At 40.8% G+C, this 14,354-nt stretch overlaps 1 protein-coding gene across 1 annotated transcript in view; it reads right to left on the bottom strand.

The window, feature by feature from the left end:
- The window catches only part of ANK3 (ankyrin 3), a 375,681-nt gene extending 361,732 nt beyond the window's left edge, over nt 1-13,949 (bottom strand). Inside the window, exon 1 of the mRNA XM_052641329.1 lies at nt 13,836-13,949. Coding sequence (XP_052497289.1) covers nt 13,836-13,949 — 114 coding nt within the window. The remainder of the gene's footprint in view (nt 1-13,835) is intronic.
- Between the last annotated feature and the right edge of the window lie 405 nt (nt 13,950-14,354).

The following is a 14,354-nucleotide window of genomic DNA, read 5'->3' as shown; positions in this document are numbered from 1 at the left end:
TCAATTTAGTCTTGTCTTCATAACCCCTCTCTGCAATAGGTGTTATTATGGAAGAGAGCACAGATGTTTAAGACTCAAATCCAAGCCCATGTGACTCCAGAGCTCATGACTAGACCCATCTGAGCTTTCCACAGAAGTTCAAAAATCATTTTATCTATGATTGCAGAGATTCCCAACAGCACTTTATAAAAAAAAAAGAGAAGCAGGATTTAGCATTATGGGCAGACACAGCAGAGACCGTATTAATAATTTAGATTCCGCTAAAACTGAAATGGAGCTCTAGGAAAGCAGGTCAAAGCCGAGAATGCCAAATGCACCTAAGGACACCCTCCCCCCCGACACTGCCAACAAAATCCTGACTAATCCACCAGAAAACAAAAAACCGTGATATCAGATGCCAAATGGAGGGCTACATGATTATTTTAATCTTAGTCCATAGAAAATCCACAAAAACATGTTATGTAAAATCAAATGAAGACTAGTCAGGCTCTCCCATGGAGTGCTCAGGGGGAGAAAGAGGGAATCTGTGACTCACACAGTTAGCGCAAGAGAAAGCCCGGGTGTCTTGACCACGCCAAATGTCTGAGAAAGCACTACCGAGACTCACGTTAGGCAAGGAAAACACAGTCACCAGGGAAAACACAGACTTTCAATGTATTCATGGTCACCTTCAAAGATCCAGTTTCTGCTAAGACGGGGTGCAACCCAAACCTTTTGAAACGAATCACAGACTGGAAATGAGGAGGATGATCAGGATCACTAATCCTACACTAATGAAGACAAGTGAATGTGTAGACTTCACATGCTTGAATTACCAGTATTAATACGTTAATTCCATTTGGAACAAATGTGGATGGAATAAACATGCATAATGAATCCGTTTATTTTTAGATGGTAAAGAACAATGCCTGCTGAAGAGAAATAGTAGAGAAGGGATCGTTAGTAATGGCCGTTCTTCAAAGGAAAGAAATTCATTGCTTTCAGCATTTTTAAACATCAATATGGTTATCTTCCTGGTACTTAAGGGCAGGCAAGTGTATTTTGAGTGTTGACAGAGCTAAGTAAATATATTCATGATGTTACTGAATTAGGGGACAGCAGGTCTCTACAAGAGAGGGTGGGAGCAGTGGTCAGTATAGGGTACAGTGACCTCAAAAACCTTCTAGCACGTCCTCTCTCCTTTACCCTGAAGCGGTCAGGTAGCAGCAGTGTACCTGGGAATTATGAGACTGGACATTCTGAGGATTTACTAATAGAAAATCAAATGCAGTACTCAAGGTTAGGGCTCGGACAAATGTGGTTGTTTCCCTGGACTACTGTAAATCCGTGCTGCCAATGTCAATTATGATCTTTTTGTACCTGATTCAAAATTGCTGCGCTTTGCAATAGTACTTACAGTCCCCATGTAATATTTCAAGGTAAAAACACAGGCTTAAACCATGCATCGTTATTTAAAAAGCACTTCTTATCTGGCATTTATCACATAAAATTAATGAATGATAACATTGGTGATGGGGAGGCATAAACATGATTTAGAAACTGATTAGAAAATAATGAAAAATGGAAGTAAAAGATTTCCCCAAATGCAAGAAAATTACATGATCCATGAATAATCTGTAAGCAGAACAGTGAAGTATGGGTGGGAAAAAGCTTTGGAGTCTGACAACCATGGGCTAAACTTCTGTCTCTCCTTTTGTGCTCTGTTACTAATAAATTCGGGCTTGCCTGGTGGCTCAGACGGTAAAGAATCCACCTGCCAATGCAGGAGACACAGGTTCAATCCCTGGGTCAGGAAGATCCCCTGGAGAAGGAGAACGGCAACCCACTCCAGTATTCTTGCCTGGAAAATTCCATGGACAGAGGAGCTTGGAGGGCTACAGTCCATGGGGTGGCAAAAGAGTAGGATAGAATTTTAGCTGCTGAATAGCAACAACTGATAAATTTAATGTCTGAGCCACATGGTCCTGATCTGCAAAATGAGAATAAAGCCACCTAATTTAGAGGGTTCATGTAAATATTAGCAGAGATATAAAAGCCTTTGGCATCTACCAATTATTTTGCTGTAAATGGACTCTAACTTCTGCTGGTGAATTTCCTGTTGATTCACACTGAGGCTGCCTAGTAGAACCCAAAATCATCTATTCTAAATAATAAAATTTTTGGAGACTCCAATTTTTAACAACTCCCTTTCCCAAATTAAAGATTTTTACTCCTTGCTCTTATTACCAAGGGAGAAAAAGGAGTATTTCTTCATGAAGCCTAAGATCTCTTCTATCCTGATGAAGACAAAAGAATCAGGCAAAGCTGATGGTGACTCGGATTCTAATATTTTGTCTATGTCATCAGCTGAAGTACACTTTTGATGGTGGTGTTAATTTCTTACCATACTACAAATCATATTTTAATTTTTAACCTAGGTTCTGAAAATTTGTCTGTTTTGAGGCCCTGAGTGAGCTGTTTATTATAAAATCACCTTCTTCCACAGTTTTCTCATAAAAAATTGTGAGTATGAGATGGGGGGCATGGGCAAACACACAGGAATGCACTGATTTCAAAACCCAAGAAATTAGCCAACACAAAATTATTTCACCACTTATCTTGGAAAATTTGGAAACTTCCAACATTTGGAAATTAGTTATATTCATATTTCTTTATTTTACCATTAATATGATTATGATCTTGTTAAGGTAGGATGTATTTCAAGTTAATGTGTAAAGTGAAAGTGGCTTGAAGTAAATTGATTTATGACATCCAGTATTATCACCTTCCTACCCTCCACGCCGCACTGTGTAGTTTTCTTTTACTGGGGGTGGATCGATTATGAGAAGCATCTAATTAGGAATTTTTTAGGGGCAGAAATCCCAGCAGGGCCTTCCATGGTCCAGGAAAGAATGATTTCATGGAGCCCAATATTCTGGAAAAATTGTGTTCTCAATGGGTGGGAATGAGGCGTGAGGAATCAGGGAATCAGCACAGGCCTGGCTATCAAGCTGATCTGGGTTTGAACTGTAGCTGTACACTTGCTAATTGTGTGACCCTGGGCTTGCAGAAACTTTCAGAGTGTTAATTCCCTTAACACAGAGAATGAGGATAATACCATCCATGTATAAGGCTTCAACACAATACTCACAGCACTGAATAGAGTGCCCAGCCCACTGTAATTCCCCAATGAATTATATAGCTCAGTAAATGAAAGAAAGGGTAAATGATGTCCCATATACTTTGCTATTGGGTATCTCACTATACTGTCCTCTTTGAAAAGTGGAAAATCACATGGGATTTCCCTGGTGGTTCAGTAGCTAAGACTCCAAGCTCCCAGTGCTGGTTCAATCCCCAGTCAGGGAACTAGATCCCACATGCCACAACTGGAGACCCCACAGGCTGCGACAAAGACCCGCCACAGCTAAACAAACAAACATCACATACAGCCTGTGACAAAAATGCCAGGTTTTAGGTTGGTGTTTTGTTTTTGTTTTTTTTTCTGTTTGGTTTAGGGTGAATGAAGCTGTCTAAACACACTGACAATTCTAAGTGTCAGATACTGAACTGAGCCAGTTAGGTCCAGGGTGCAGTACCTGATTGAAAATCTAACTGAAAATGGTAGGGGCCCTCCCCAGTGGCAGTTGAAGAAAACGGGGAGAAGGGAACGTGCTGGTAAAGGAAGGCAGTCCACAGGCCACTATGGGTTCTGAAACCAGGTACAAAAGGTGACAGCTCCACACTGGCCAGATGATTCCCTCTCCCTTCAGTCCCCAACCATCCCACACCTGTAGAAACAGGTCTTTAAAGGCCACGCTCCCTAGAGGGGATGATGAATATAGATTATGTCTCTCATAGACATACTGCACAGGTAACATTTTGCTTCTTCTCAGTAACTGTAGTGTATAAACCCTCCACTGAAGATTGTTTCACTAGCTCAAATAAGTACTTTTCCTCTATAAATATTTCAATATTCATATCCTAATCTGTAAAATCAAGTTCATTTGTTAAAAGAATGATCTGATACCTCTATCTGTACATGTGGTTCTTATGCTTTCTTTAATGTCTTCTAGGCTATCATTTAACTACTGAGAAAAGCTAATTAGTAACAGTGTTAATGATTGAGAAATATATTTAACATAAAAATCTTTGAGAGAATTTCTCAGAATGGCAGATGTAAATTCCCTGAGAGTACAGAAAAGTTTGCAAAGGGTTGAACTGAAGGACTCAAATGGTTGTTTGAGGATGCAAACCTATGAGTAAAATTTCATTCATCAAAGAATTTGAATATTTCCTGGGTGTAAACCTTCTTCAGAACATTCCCTTTTTTTTTTTTTCCAGTTCCTCTGCCCCCTTCTTGGCTACAGTCACTTGATTACATTTGGGAGCCCACACTGTAAGGGAAGCTGGAAGCCCTCGTAAGGGCTCCCTTTATGCCAGGAACCTGGCAAAATGCATTTACAGTATTTCTACTCTTAACAATATGTATTCAAGTAAAGGGCTTCCCATGTGGCTCAGTTGTAAAGAATCTGCCTGCCAGTGTAGGAGACGTGGGTTAGATCCCTGGGTCGGGAAGATCCCCTGGAGAAGGAAATGGCAACCCCCTCCAGTATTGTTGCCTGGGAAATCCCATGGACAGAGGAAGCTGGTGGGTTACAGTCATGGGGTTGGAAAGAGTCGGACGAAACTGAGCATGCATGCGTGAAGAAAAGGATTAATAGCCCTGTTTGACCAATGTGGAGACCGAGGCCCAAAGAAATTTAGTTTAAGGCCACACAGCTATGGCTGCCATATGAACTCACACCTAGCCCCAAAGCCTATTTTTTCCAGAACCATGAACTGTAATAAATACTCAGCCCTTTCCCACACCTTTCTCCTTACTGCTTGCCTACTTTATTCATGCTTTTAATCCTCTACTAAACAAAACTGACCATCTGTTTACCTCTTCCACTGTATAGACTTCTTACAAAATTTTATTTCATTATGATAAAATAATGTTGCTCATATTAACATCACAAGGGTCTTAGGGGCTCTACATGTAAATTATAAATGTGTCTGTGCCGCTGACTTCCAGTCACTAGAAAATCTTGGGCTGCCTTCCATCCAACCCTCTCTGGCCAGGTTCTCCCTCCTATTACTTTTCCACGCAGTGCACACATCCTTCTCATACAGCAATGATGCTAGTTGGCTTTTGTGCTGCTGAAAGAAAAGCCACAAAACTGGCAGATGTGAACATTAGTCTCTATCCGACCCATTCTAATGGGTTTCATCTAAATGAAAATAGAACTGATGACATGATCCTAATAAGTGGAAGGCCACCTATGACTGAGAAATAATTCACTGGAACCAACTAAATCTAAATTGAAATCTACACATTTTATAGGCAGCTCCTATATTTGATAGTGATGGACTGTTCTAGTTCATGACACCACTACCAGTTCAGGAAAGCATAATCTTGGGTGAATGGGATAAACGCCAGGAAAATCTAATTTATATGTAAAAGATTCAAGCTTGATTTCCACTGCTTTGCTTTCAACTCTTCCACTTTTAACTTGTACAAACTAGAAACACCAATTTGGGTAAAATAATAACAGCTTGCTAGTTTCCAAATGTTACCTTTCTATAGGAAAATCTCTATAAGAAAGTTTGGATTATGTAACTGACAGTGTAACATTGTATTTAGACATTCTCTTTCAATAAGTAACCTATACATCAGTCAATAGATGTAAAGGAATGATTTAGTTTTTTCAGTGACTGAATTCTTCTTTAAATTTTTTTTAAATGTGGAATTACGGTAACTTAAGTAACTGTTTATACAATATTTAGATTTTCCAGTTAAATGTAAATGATGAATTTATCAAAATCTTGATTACTAAATAATTTAACTCTTCACGTTTCAAAGGTGACAATTTTTCTCTTGACATAAGAATTCACTATAGATGCCTATTAGTAGGAACCTCCCTTAAAAAAATCTCTCCTGGAAAGGTTCAGATGGCCCAAGAAAGGGACTTACCGCCAAAGAGACCTTGGTCATAAGCCCAGCTATTTCTGTAACTGAGGCAAGTTACATAACAAAACTTAAGCTTAGGCTAATACCTCTGTATATGGAGATAACATTATGGCATAGTGTTGACATAAAATCAAATAAGATGAGGAATGTAAAAGTCACTCAGAATATTGGAGGCCCAATAAGAAATACTCATTTTATAATTCAGTCCTTCACCCCTACCCGTGTAAAGTCACAAGGAGAAACACAAAGACAGCAAGTAGATGAATCTACAATTCCACCCTTATCTTATTAATCTCCCATATAGGCACAATGGAGGTGCACAATGCAATTGTATTAAATGAGCAGAGAAGCAGGTGAGATGTGATACCATTAATGTAAACTATTCTTATAACTATAAAGAACTTAAAACACTGCCAAATCCTTTTTCTTCAAGCATACCTATGAAAAGTTAGCACTTTTCCAGATTGAGATTCAATAAAACACACACACAAAATAATTGTTTATCGTGCCAAAGGAAAATTAAAAGACAGAAAAGATCAAGAGCCTCAGGAGTAATGAAGAAACAGTTTAACTGCTGCATTATGCCGGTGACAGACCGACAAAAGCTTTAGAGAAAAGGGAACCCTCTTGCACTGCTGGTGGGGATGTTAATTGATAGAGCTGCTGTGGAAGATGGTATGGAGATTCCTTTAAACACCAGGAACAAAATCACCATATGACCCAGCAAGCCCACTCCTAGGCGTATACCCTAAGGAAACCAAAATTGAAAAGGACACATGTACCCCAATGTTCACTGCAGCACTATTTACAAGAGCTAGAACATGGAAGCAACCTAGACGTCCATCGACAGATGAATGGATAAAGAAGTTGTGGTATATATATATACATACATACATACATACATATACATACAGTGGAATATTACTCAGTCGTAAAAAGGAATGCATTTGAGTTAGTTCTAATGAGATGAATGAACCTAGAGCCTATACAGAGTAAAGTAAGTCAGAACGAGAAGGATAAACATGTCATACTAAACACATAGGTATGGAATTTAGAAAGATGGAACTGATAAATTTATTTGCAGAGCAGCAATGGAGAAACAGAGAGAATAGACTTATGGACATGGGGAGAGGGCAGGAGAGGGTGAGGTGTATGGAGAGAGTGACAGGGAAACTTACATCACCATATGTAAAACAGATAGCCAACGGGAATTTGCTGTATGTCTCAGGAAACTGAAACAGGGGCTCTGTATCAACCAAGAGGGGTGGGATTGGGCGGGAGATGGGAGGGAGGTTCAAGAGGGAACGGACATGTGTATACCTGTGGCTGATTCATGTTGATGTTTGACAGAAAACAATAAAGTGTGTTAAGCAATTATCCTTTAATTAAAAAATAAATCAATTTAAAAAACTAATGAAAACTTCAAAACTACTATTCAGACATTAATAAATGCATAATTTATCCCTGACATGATCTTGGATTGGTTAAAAAGGTAATTGATTAAGAGCTACTAAAAGTTTTCTTAAATAAACCAGATGACTTTATCGAGAAAAAAGTGTACCATAATCATAACAGATTACAGAGAACCAATCAGCTGACAAGTCTTATTGAATTGCCTTCCTATTTCTAAACCTCTGGCACACCCAAGGACAAAGGTTTACAGACTTTCCTGTGAGCCAGCTAAGCCTTCTTCCATCCATCCTTTTCCAAATGCAGAAGAGTGGAGCCAAGGCAGCGGCCACACATGCTCCCAGGGAGACTCCCTGCCCTGCTGTAGTGAGCTGACTTACTGGCACAATCCCTCTTGAAGGCTCAGGGTGTAAATAATCCATTCTTCTGTTCAATAGGACCACCACCAACTACCACTCTATGGCTCTTAACGTTATGCCAAGCACCGTTCCAATACGAAGTCATTGACATATTATTACACCTCTGTGGCAACTATTACTGTATTCATTTTGCAGTTGAAGAGACCAAAGCATCTAAAGATTAAATAAATCCCCAAGGACACAGCAGCTAAGCGCCAGTGCCAGCCCCTGAACTCAGTCTTACTCTACAGTCCGTTTCTAAGCGTGATACGGCCTCTCATCCACCCATCCGTCCATCCAGCCGCCACCTTTCTCCCTCTCTCACTTTCACCAACCCTCTTCTCCATCTTCCTACTCCGAAAGCCCCAGTTTGGTAGTAGGTGAGTATGATACCACCTCTGCCCTCCAGGAGCTCATAGTTTCTTGGGTGAGACACACATATAAATACATAATTAATTTCAGAGCAGGATATCAAGTATGTTGAGAGCGAAACCAGGCTCCCTAGAGGTCTGGGGACTATGGACTCGGCAGAGCAGAAACCAGACCAGGTTCCCTCTGTCTCTTAAGAGTCCACACAGTCCTCGTCCCCAGAGTGCAGGCAGTGAAGTTAAAGCCTCCTGCCTGGCCTCTTACATCACGGGTGTCACAGGTACCCAGATAACCAGATACGGGAGAGTCTGTAAAATGTCTGGAAGCATCACACTTCTATGGCAAGAGATCAGCTCCCCTGAAAGCTCTTCTCAAATCCTTAAATTGCCTTAACCTAAAAGACAACGCTAGAGTTCTATTACAATAAACATAGGCTAACAGATTCCAAAGTCCTATGACCCAAGTTTAAGTGTAGGCCCTCCAGTTACTAGGTTTATGACCTCAGGCAAGTTATTTAGTCTCATTAAGCCTTGGTTTTAGCTATGAAAAACTGGGATGAAAATAATACCTGCCTCATAGCAAAGCTGTGAGAACAAAAAAAAAAGAAAAAATCCATAGAAAACACTCTGCAGATTGTCTGGTATACCACAGGCACCTAAGACACTGCTGTGCTGTTATTACAGACACATGACATTCTTAAGGTAAAACATTAAAATCTATTGCAGAGGGTAAGAGAAACAGACTACAGTAGTGGAGTACTCAGAGATATAAAGCTTATTATTCAAGGTTCCAGATGTTTAGAAAATAGCTTATCATGTAGAAGATTCTCTGAATCAAGCCCACTTTGATGTGTAGCTGTGAAGATATTAACTACATACATTGCATCGTGTAGTAGTTAAGAGAACAAGCTAGAGAGTTAGGCTACTCAAATTGGAATCTTGGGTCTGTCACTAATTAGTGTGGGAACTCTGAGGCAACAGCCCGAAGGCTCATGCCTCAGTTTTCTCATCTGGAAGATGGAAATAATAGAAATACTTTCTCAGAGGTTTGTTGTGAAGAATAAATGAGCCTCCACCTGAAAAAGGTAATTTAAAACCCTATCTGGTGCACTTTATAAGAGGTCAAGAACTGTCCGGGGAGAAAAGAAATGGATCCAGGAAATTTAATTCTTCATCTTCCGCTTCAAGCCAGAAACTTGGCAGTTACCCTAGAATCCAATCTCTCCCTCTCACATCCCACATACAGTCCACTGCCAAGTTCTGTTGAGTCTTCCTCTAAACATCTCTTGTATGCAACACCCCCTTCTCCATCAGCATCATCTCTGCCGTGGCTCAGGCCCTCAGCATCTCTCACGCCTGCCTCATCACCACTGGTGCTTCCTGATGGCTCTTCCGGCTGATGCCCACAGCATTGATGCTTGAAGGATGGTTCTCAACCCAGCAAGCTCTTCAGCCTCCTCTCTTTACCATCACCCCTAAAACCATTCAGGTCCCTCTCTCCTTTGAGCAGGGGTTAGTGTCCAGCTCCGTAAAACAGCACACAAAGACCTTCGTAACCTGGCCCCTGACTATTTTTACAGCCATTTTTTCCTGCCATATCCTCATGTCCCCTTTTCTCCAAAATACTATTTGTTTCTCACACAGCTGAATGTCTCTCATACTTGAACCCCTGTTGGCCTGGGATTCCTGTCCTTCTGTTTGTCTATCTCGCTGACTCCTCCAAGGCTTAGCTACGCCAAGAACCTTCTGTGAGCCCATTCGAGTTGAACTGGTGGGGGGCGGGTCTTGCTGGGGCTCCTTCTTTGTAGGGTGTTTAATGGTGCTCTTATCTTCTTCCTCCTTGTGCCGGGAAGCACAGTACAACACAATGTACTGTTGCCACTGTGCCTCATTTAGCTTTATCTCCAACACAGAATATAATGCCTAATGCCACAAGTTATTCAAATATTTGCTGAAAGAGTGCATGAATGCAAAAATAAAGCAATGAATATTCATTCATTCCTGCTCTGCCACTGGAATAGCTGTATGAGTTTGACATCAATAATCACAGAATTAATTGACTGATTATTCCTTTGTCATTCATAGAGAGAGAGAGAAAGAGAAAGAAATTCCATAGTGTCCTTTTTTTAAGTATAAATTTCCAGGGGTCACCTCAAAGCTTGTTTCTTTTTTTTTTTTGACAGGATGTAGTAAATACATACAAATTACATAAAAATATTGAACAAATTAAGGTTTGATACTAATATTCCTCACTACTGAAATGTATTTTATAATTTAATAATATAATGTGGAGAAAGGGCAAATCATGTGGGTAACACAGCACCAGAAGCCAGTGGCAACAAGGATAGTATGGGGCTGAAGAGCATTTGGGATTTCTAGCTCTTGTGGGTTCAAGGTGGCTGGGACGCTCTCCAGACCAACGACTGCGGGCCAAGGAGCCTGCCGAATGCAGGAGATACAGAGTTCCTCCCTGCAAGGTGCTTAGTAAGGGCACGGATCCAATACTAACCCACCCACAGTCACTGTCTACCTTTGGCAGGCCTCCTACTTGCTACCAACCTAAGCCCATCAGGAGAGAAAGGAGAGTGAAGCCGAAAAACAGATCAGGGAAGAGCAATGGGAAATGAGGGTAAGAAACTTTTACATTAGATACTCACTGAAACTTTTTTTCCTTAAAGTCAGATGATAAAAGGATTAAGTAAGTGTTCATTCATCAAGGTGAATTTCTTTTTTTAACAAACAGGAAGATTTTCTTTTACTTGACATGAAAGTTGTTGTGCCAAGAATAAAATACATCATTACTAAAATTCAACTAATCATAAATTCCTAGAAGTTTCCTACTTATTCATAGGGGCTTCCCAGGTGGTTCTGTGGTAATCAGTTATTCACGGTTATCAATATTCAAAAGAGACCAAATGTGCAGCTCATTGGGTTTAAAAAACTGAACTGTGAATCCTATATTAATCTTACATGCATATTATGATTTGAGTATAATACTTAGTAATATCCCATACAATATGATTCTGTGTCATATAATCAAGAAAGGTTCATCTTGGGCTTGCTCAAACCTGAATTGAAGGGGAACCATGAATCAAATCCCTTGTTTTATAAACTAGATACTCTTAAGATTTCCTTTTGTATTTTGAGATTTTATGAGAGTGCTCACTATTCCTTTTTGTAATTAAAATATCCTAGAGGATATTTCTGCATATGAATGAGAAGGAGTCCCATAATAACCTGCTATATATGTGTGTGTGTGTGTATATACACATTTTTTCATAAAATGCAAATGCAGTGTTAACTTTTTTTTGGTCTCACTGCACAGCATGTGGGATCCTAGTTCCCTGACCAGAGATAGAACCTACACTCCCCTGCAGTGAAAGTGTCAGTGAAAAGTGTGTAGTCTTAAGCACTGGACCGCCAGGAATGTACCCCCTCCAAATTATTTCAAAGCACCTTTTCAATTGACAGGGGCCTACAACATGGAGTAAAATAGCCCAGAAACCTTAATTAGGATTTTAGGAAAAGGTAGGAAAAAAGGAAATTCAAAGTTGAAACAATTCACTTTGTAGAAAGTAAGTGTAACATACACTGGGTCATGGAAGGAGATATAGAGCATGTCTTCAAAGTTATTTAACCTTAACTTTGCACATAGAAGTGGTGCATGCAATCATTTGGCTATGAATATTAAATCTTCTGTGACACATGTACCTTTGATGGGGAATATATATACGATACTGTTATGAATCAAAAAGCACAATAGCAATGGAAGTGTTATCCATGAGCCCCTTGCTGGATCTCCTCTGTGAGTGCCCTGAGAACAACACATTTAAATCTGCCTGCACGTTGACAATAGTGATATTGATATTTCTCCATGTTCCCTTCTGGTTGCTAAGAGATTTTCATTGGACAGACTCTGTTGTACTAAGCATTTTGATCCACACAGCATTTGCTTCAGCTCAGTGAGCCCAGAAACTCCCTTCGGCTCACCCCTTCCTTATTTTGCTTTCGAGTCAAACAGGGGACCGGGCACAAGGACAGCAGACCTGTCGCTGCTCCCCCAGGACACGGCTGTCCATAAACCTGGCTCGGCCAGTAAGTCTTACACAGAATATCGACATTAATGATGAAACTATATCTTTATACAAATTTATGTTCCTGTCCCTGTGTTTCTTAGAAGCCAGTTTATCATGTCGTGGGGGTGGAGGAGGGGGATGAGCATAGAGAGGTCAAAGTATAGTGACCAACCCACAGACAAACCTAACTTTCACAAAATTAGACCAGAACCTAGTAAAACAAGGCAATTTCGTAACAACTCTGCTGTGTGAGGCTTTGAAATACACCTGCTGAAAATTTCCTAACTTAAGTCTGTACTGCTGTGAAAATATGTTCAAGAAGTATTTTTTGCAAGAACCCTGAAGCAGGAAACAGCTATATTTAATGTCATGTGGCAGAACCACCGCAACTCTCTGAACTCAGTCTCAGAAAGTCTGCCGGTAACAAAAGGCATAAGAGGTTTCTTTAGACCTTCACTTGGAAGAAAACAGCAAAGGCCCTGAAAATATTCATGATCACTCCTGAAGGAAGGTACATGTGGTGGATGAAATCTGCATGTCATTTGCAAGGCACGTGCATCACTGCTAAGAGCAAATTAAGAGGATCTTTCCCTTGGGAATTCTCACAAAGAGACATAAAAATGCTTTATGACCTGACTTCCATATTCAGATCACAGAGTTTTAGTCAATTTTTATGAACTGTCATGGAAGAAAAGTGATTTCGGGCCTCACTCTCCAAATTGGTATCTAGGATTCATATTTAAGGGCACAGCCCCCCAAAGGTAAGCACTCTCAGGCTGTAATTAAACACCAGTGACCCAGAATATTCCTCCTATTTGCTCCCCTGCATTAGAGTATCAGTAGGGGATGATCAATGCCCATGCTCGGATCTAAAGCAATCAGTGCTGAAGTCGCTGCCTTATCATGGGAATTCCTGCATTCAGGATAATCACTCTCAGCCAGTAGAGAAAGACAAACCTCTGTGCTTTCAGCAGTATTTAACAAAAGAAAAGTTATTTCCAGCAGCTTATTTCCATTGCACAACCTACCTAGGAAGTACCTTATGGAACTGAGAGTCAGAAGGAAAGAGGGAACCAAAAAAGCAAAGCAGGAAATGACTTTACTGTTACGTCTTTAAGGTCACAGATCTGCCTGAAAATGCACACATGTGACACAGTTCTAGCACAAAAGCTCCTTTTCCATGAGACAGAACTGTAAGAAGTACAAAGGCTGCTTCTCCGGTCTCTCCCTCAATTCTAACTCACCGCAGTGCATTTAACCTTGACTAGGCTGGAAAGAAACTACTTTGAACTCCCTTGCAACACCTTTCCATGTCATGGAAGCATGCCCATGCCTATGTAAAGGGCAAGCCTTCCGCATCAGCACTGCAATCCCCCCACACGGGATAAAATCTTCCCCTGCCTTGCCCACCCTACACCCGTGGTCTACCACAGGGTTTCTATCATCTGTTCCCAATTTACACACCCAACTTACACACCCAATTTACACTCTACACCGCATGTAAAAACAGCCCCGAATGCTTCTCACAGATGCCAAGAGGAGATTAAAACATAAAGGATCCAGGCAAGATCTATGCACTGGCATACATAGCTACCTTTTTCTTCCGATCCCGGGACCGTTTGCGGTGTTTCCTTTTTTTCTCTGTCTCTTCTTCAGCATTGATTTCTAAATCCCGGTTTTTCTTTAATTGGGAGGCCGCATGAGCCATAATGCATTGAAAAGGACCCTCTCAAGCACGCAGGGCTTCCTGGTAGAAGGTGATATCCTCAGGCACCTTTAATCAGGCTTCCAGCAGCATTCCAATCACTGGAGAGAAACCTTGGACTCCAAGCCGGAAGACATTCAAAATGCCAAGATGCTGGAGAAGCCGAAGCTTTAAAAACCCCAACGATGGTTTCCAGACTTCATCCTACACCTCCCTGTACCTGAACCTTTACACGAGAGTGCAGCCATCGTAAAGCATTTACCGTAGTGAAAAAGACAGCTGGGACACAGGAAGCTGTATTATGGCTGTATCCCCTGCCACCAGCTGGAAGTGTCTAAGTGATTCCTCGGAAGGGGGAATGCTGCAAAGGATGCTTCTCTGAAGGGAAAAAATCAAGAGTCACCGCAC

The sequence above is a fragment of the Budorcas taxicolor genome, chromosome 5 (genome assembly GCF_023091745.1).
Source record: "Budorcas taxicolor isolate Tak-1 chromosome 5, Takin1.1, whole genome shotgun sequence".
Lineage (NCBI taxonomy): Eukaryota > Metazoa > Chordata > Mammalia > Artiodactyla > Bovidae > Budorcas > Budorcas taxicolor.
This window is presented reverse-complemented; position numbering and strand designations above follow the sequence as displayed.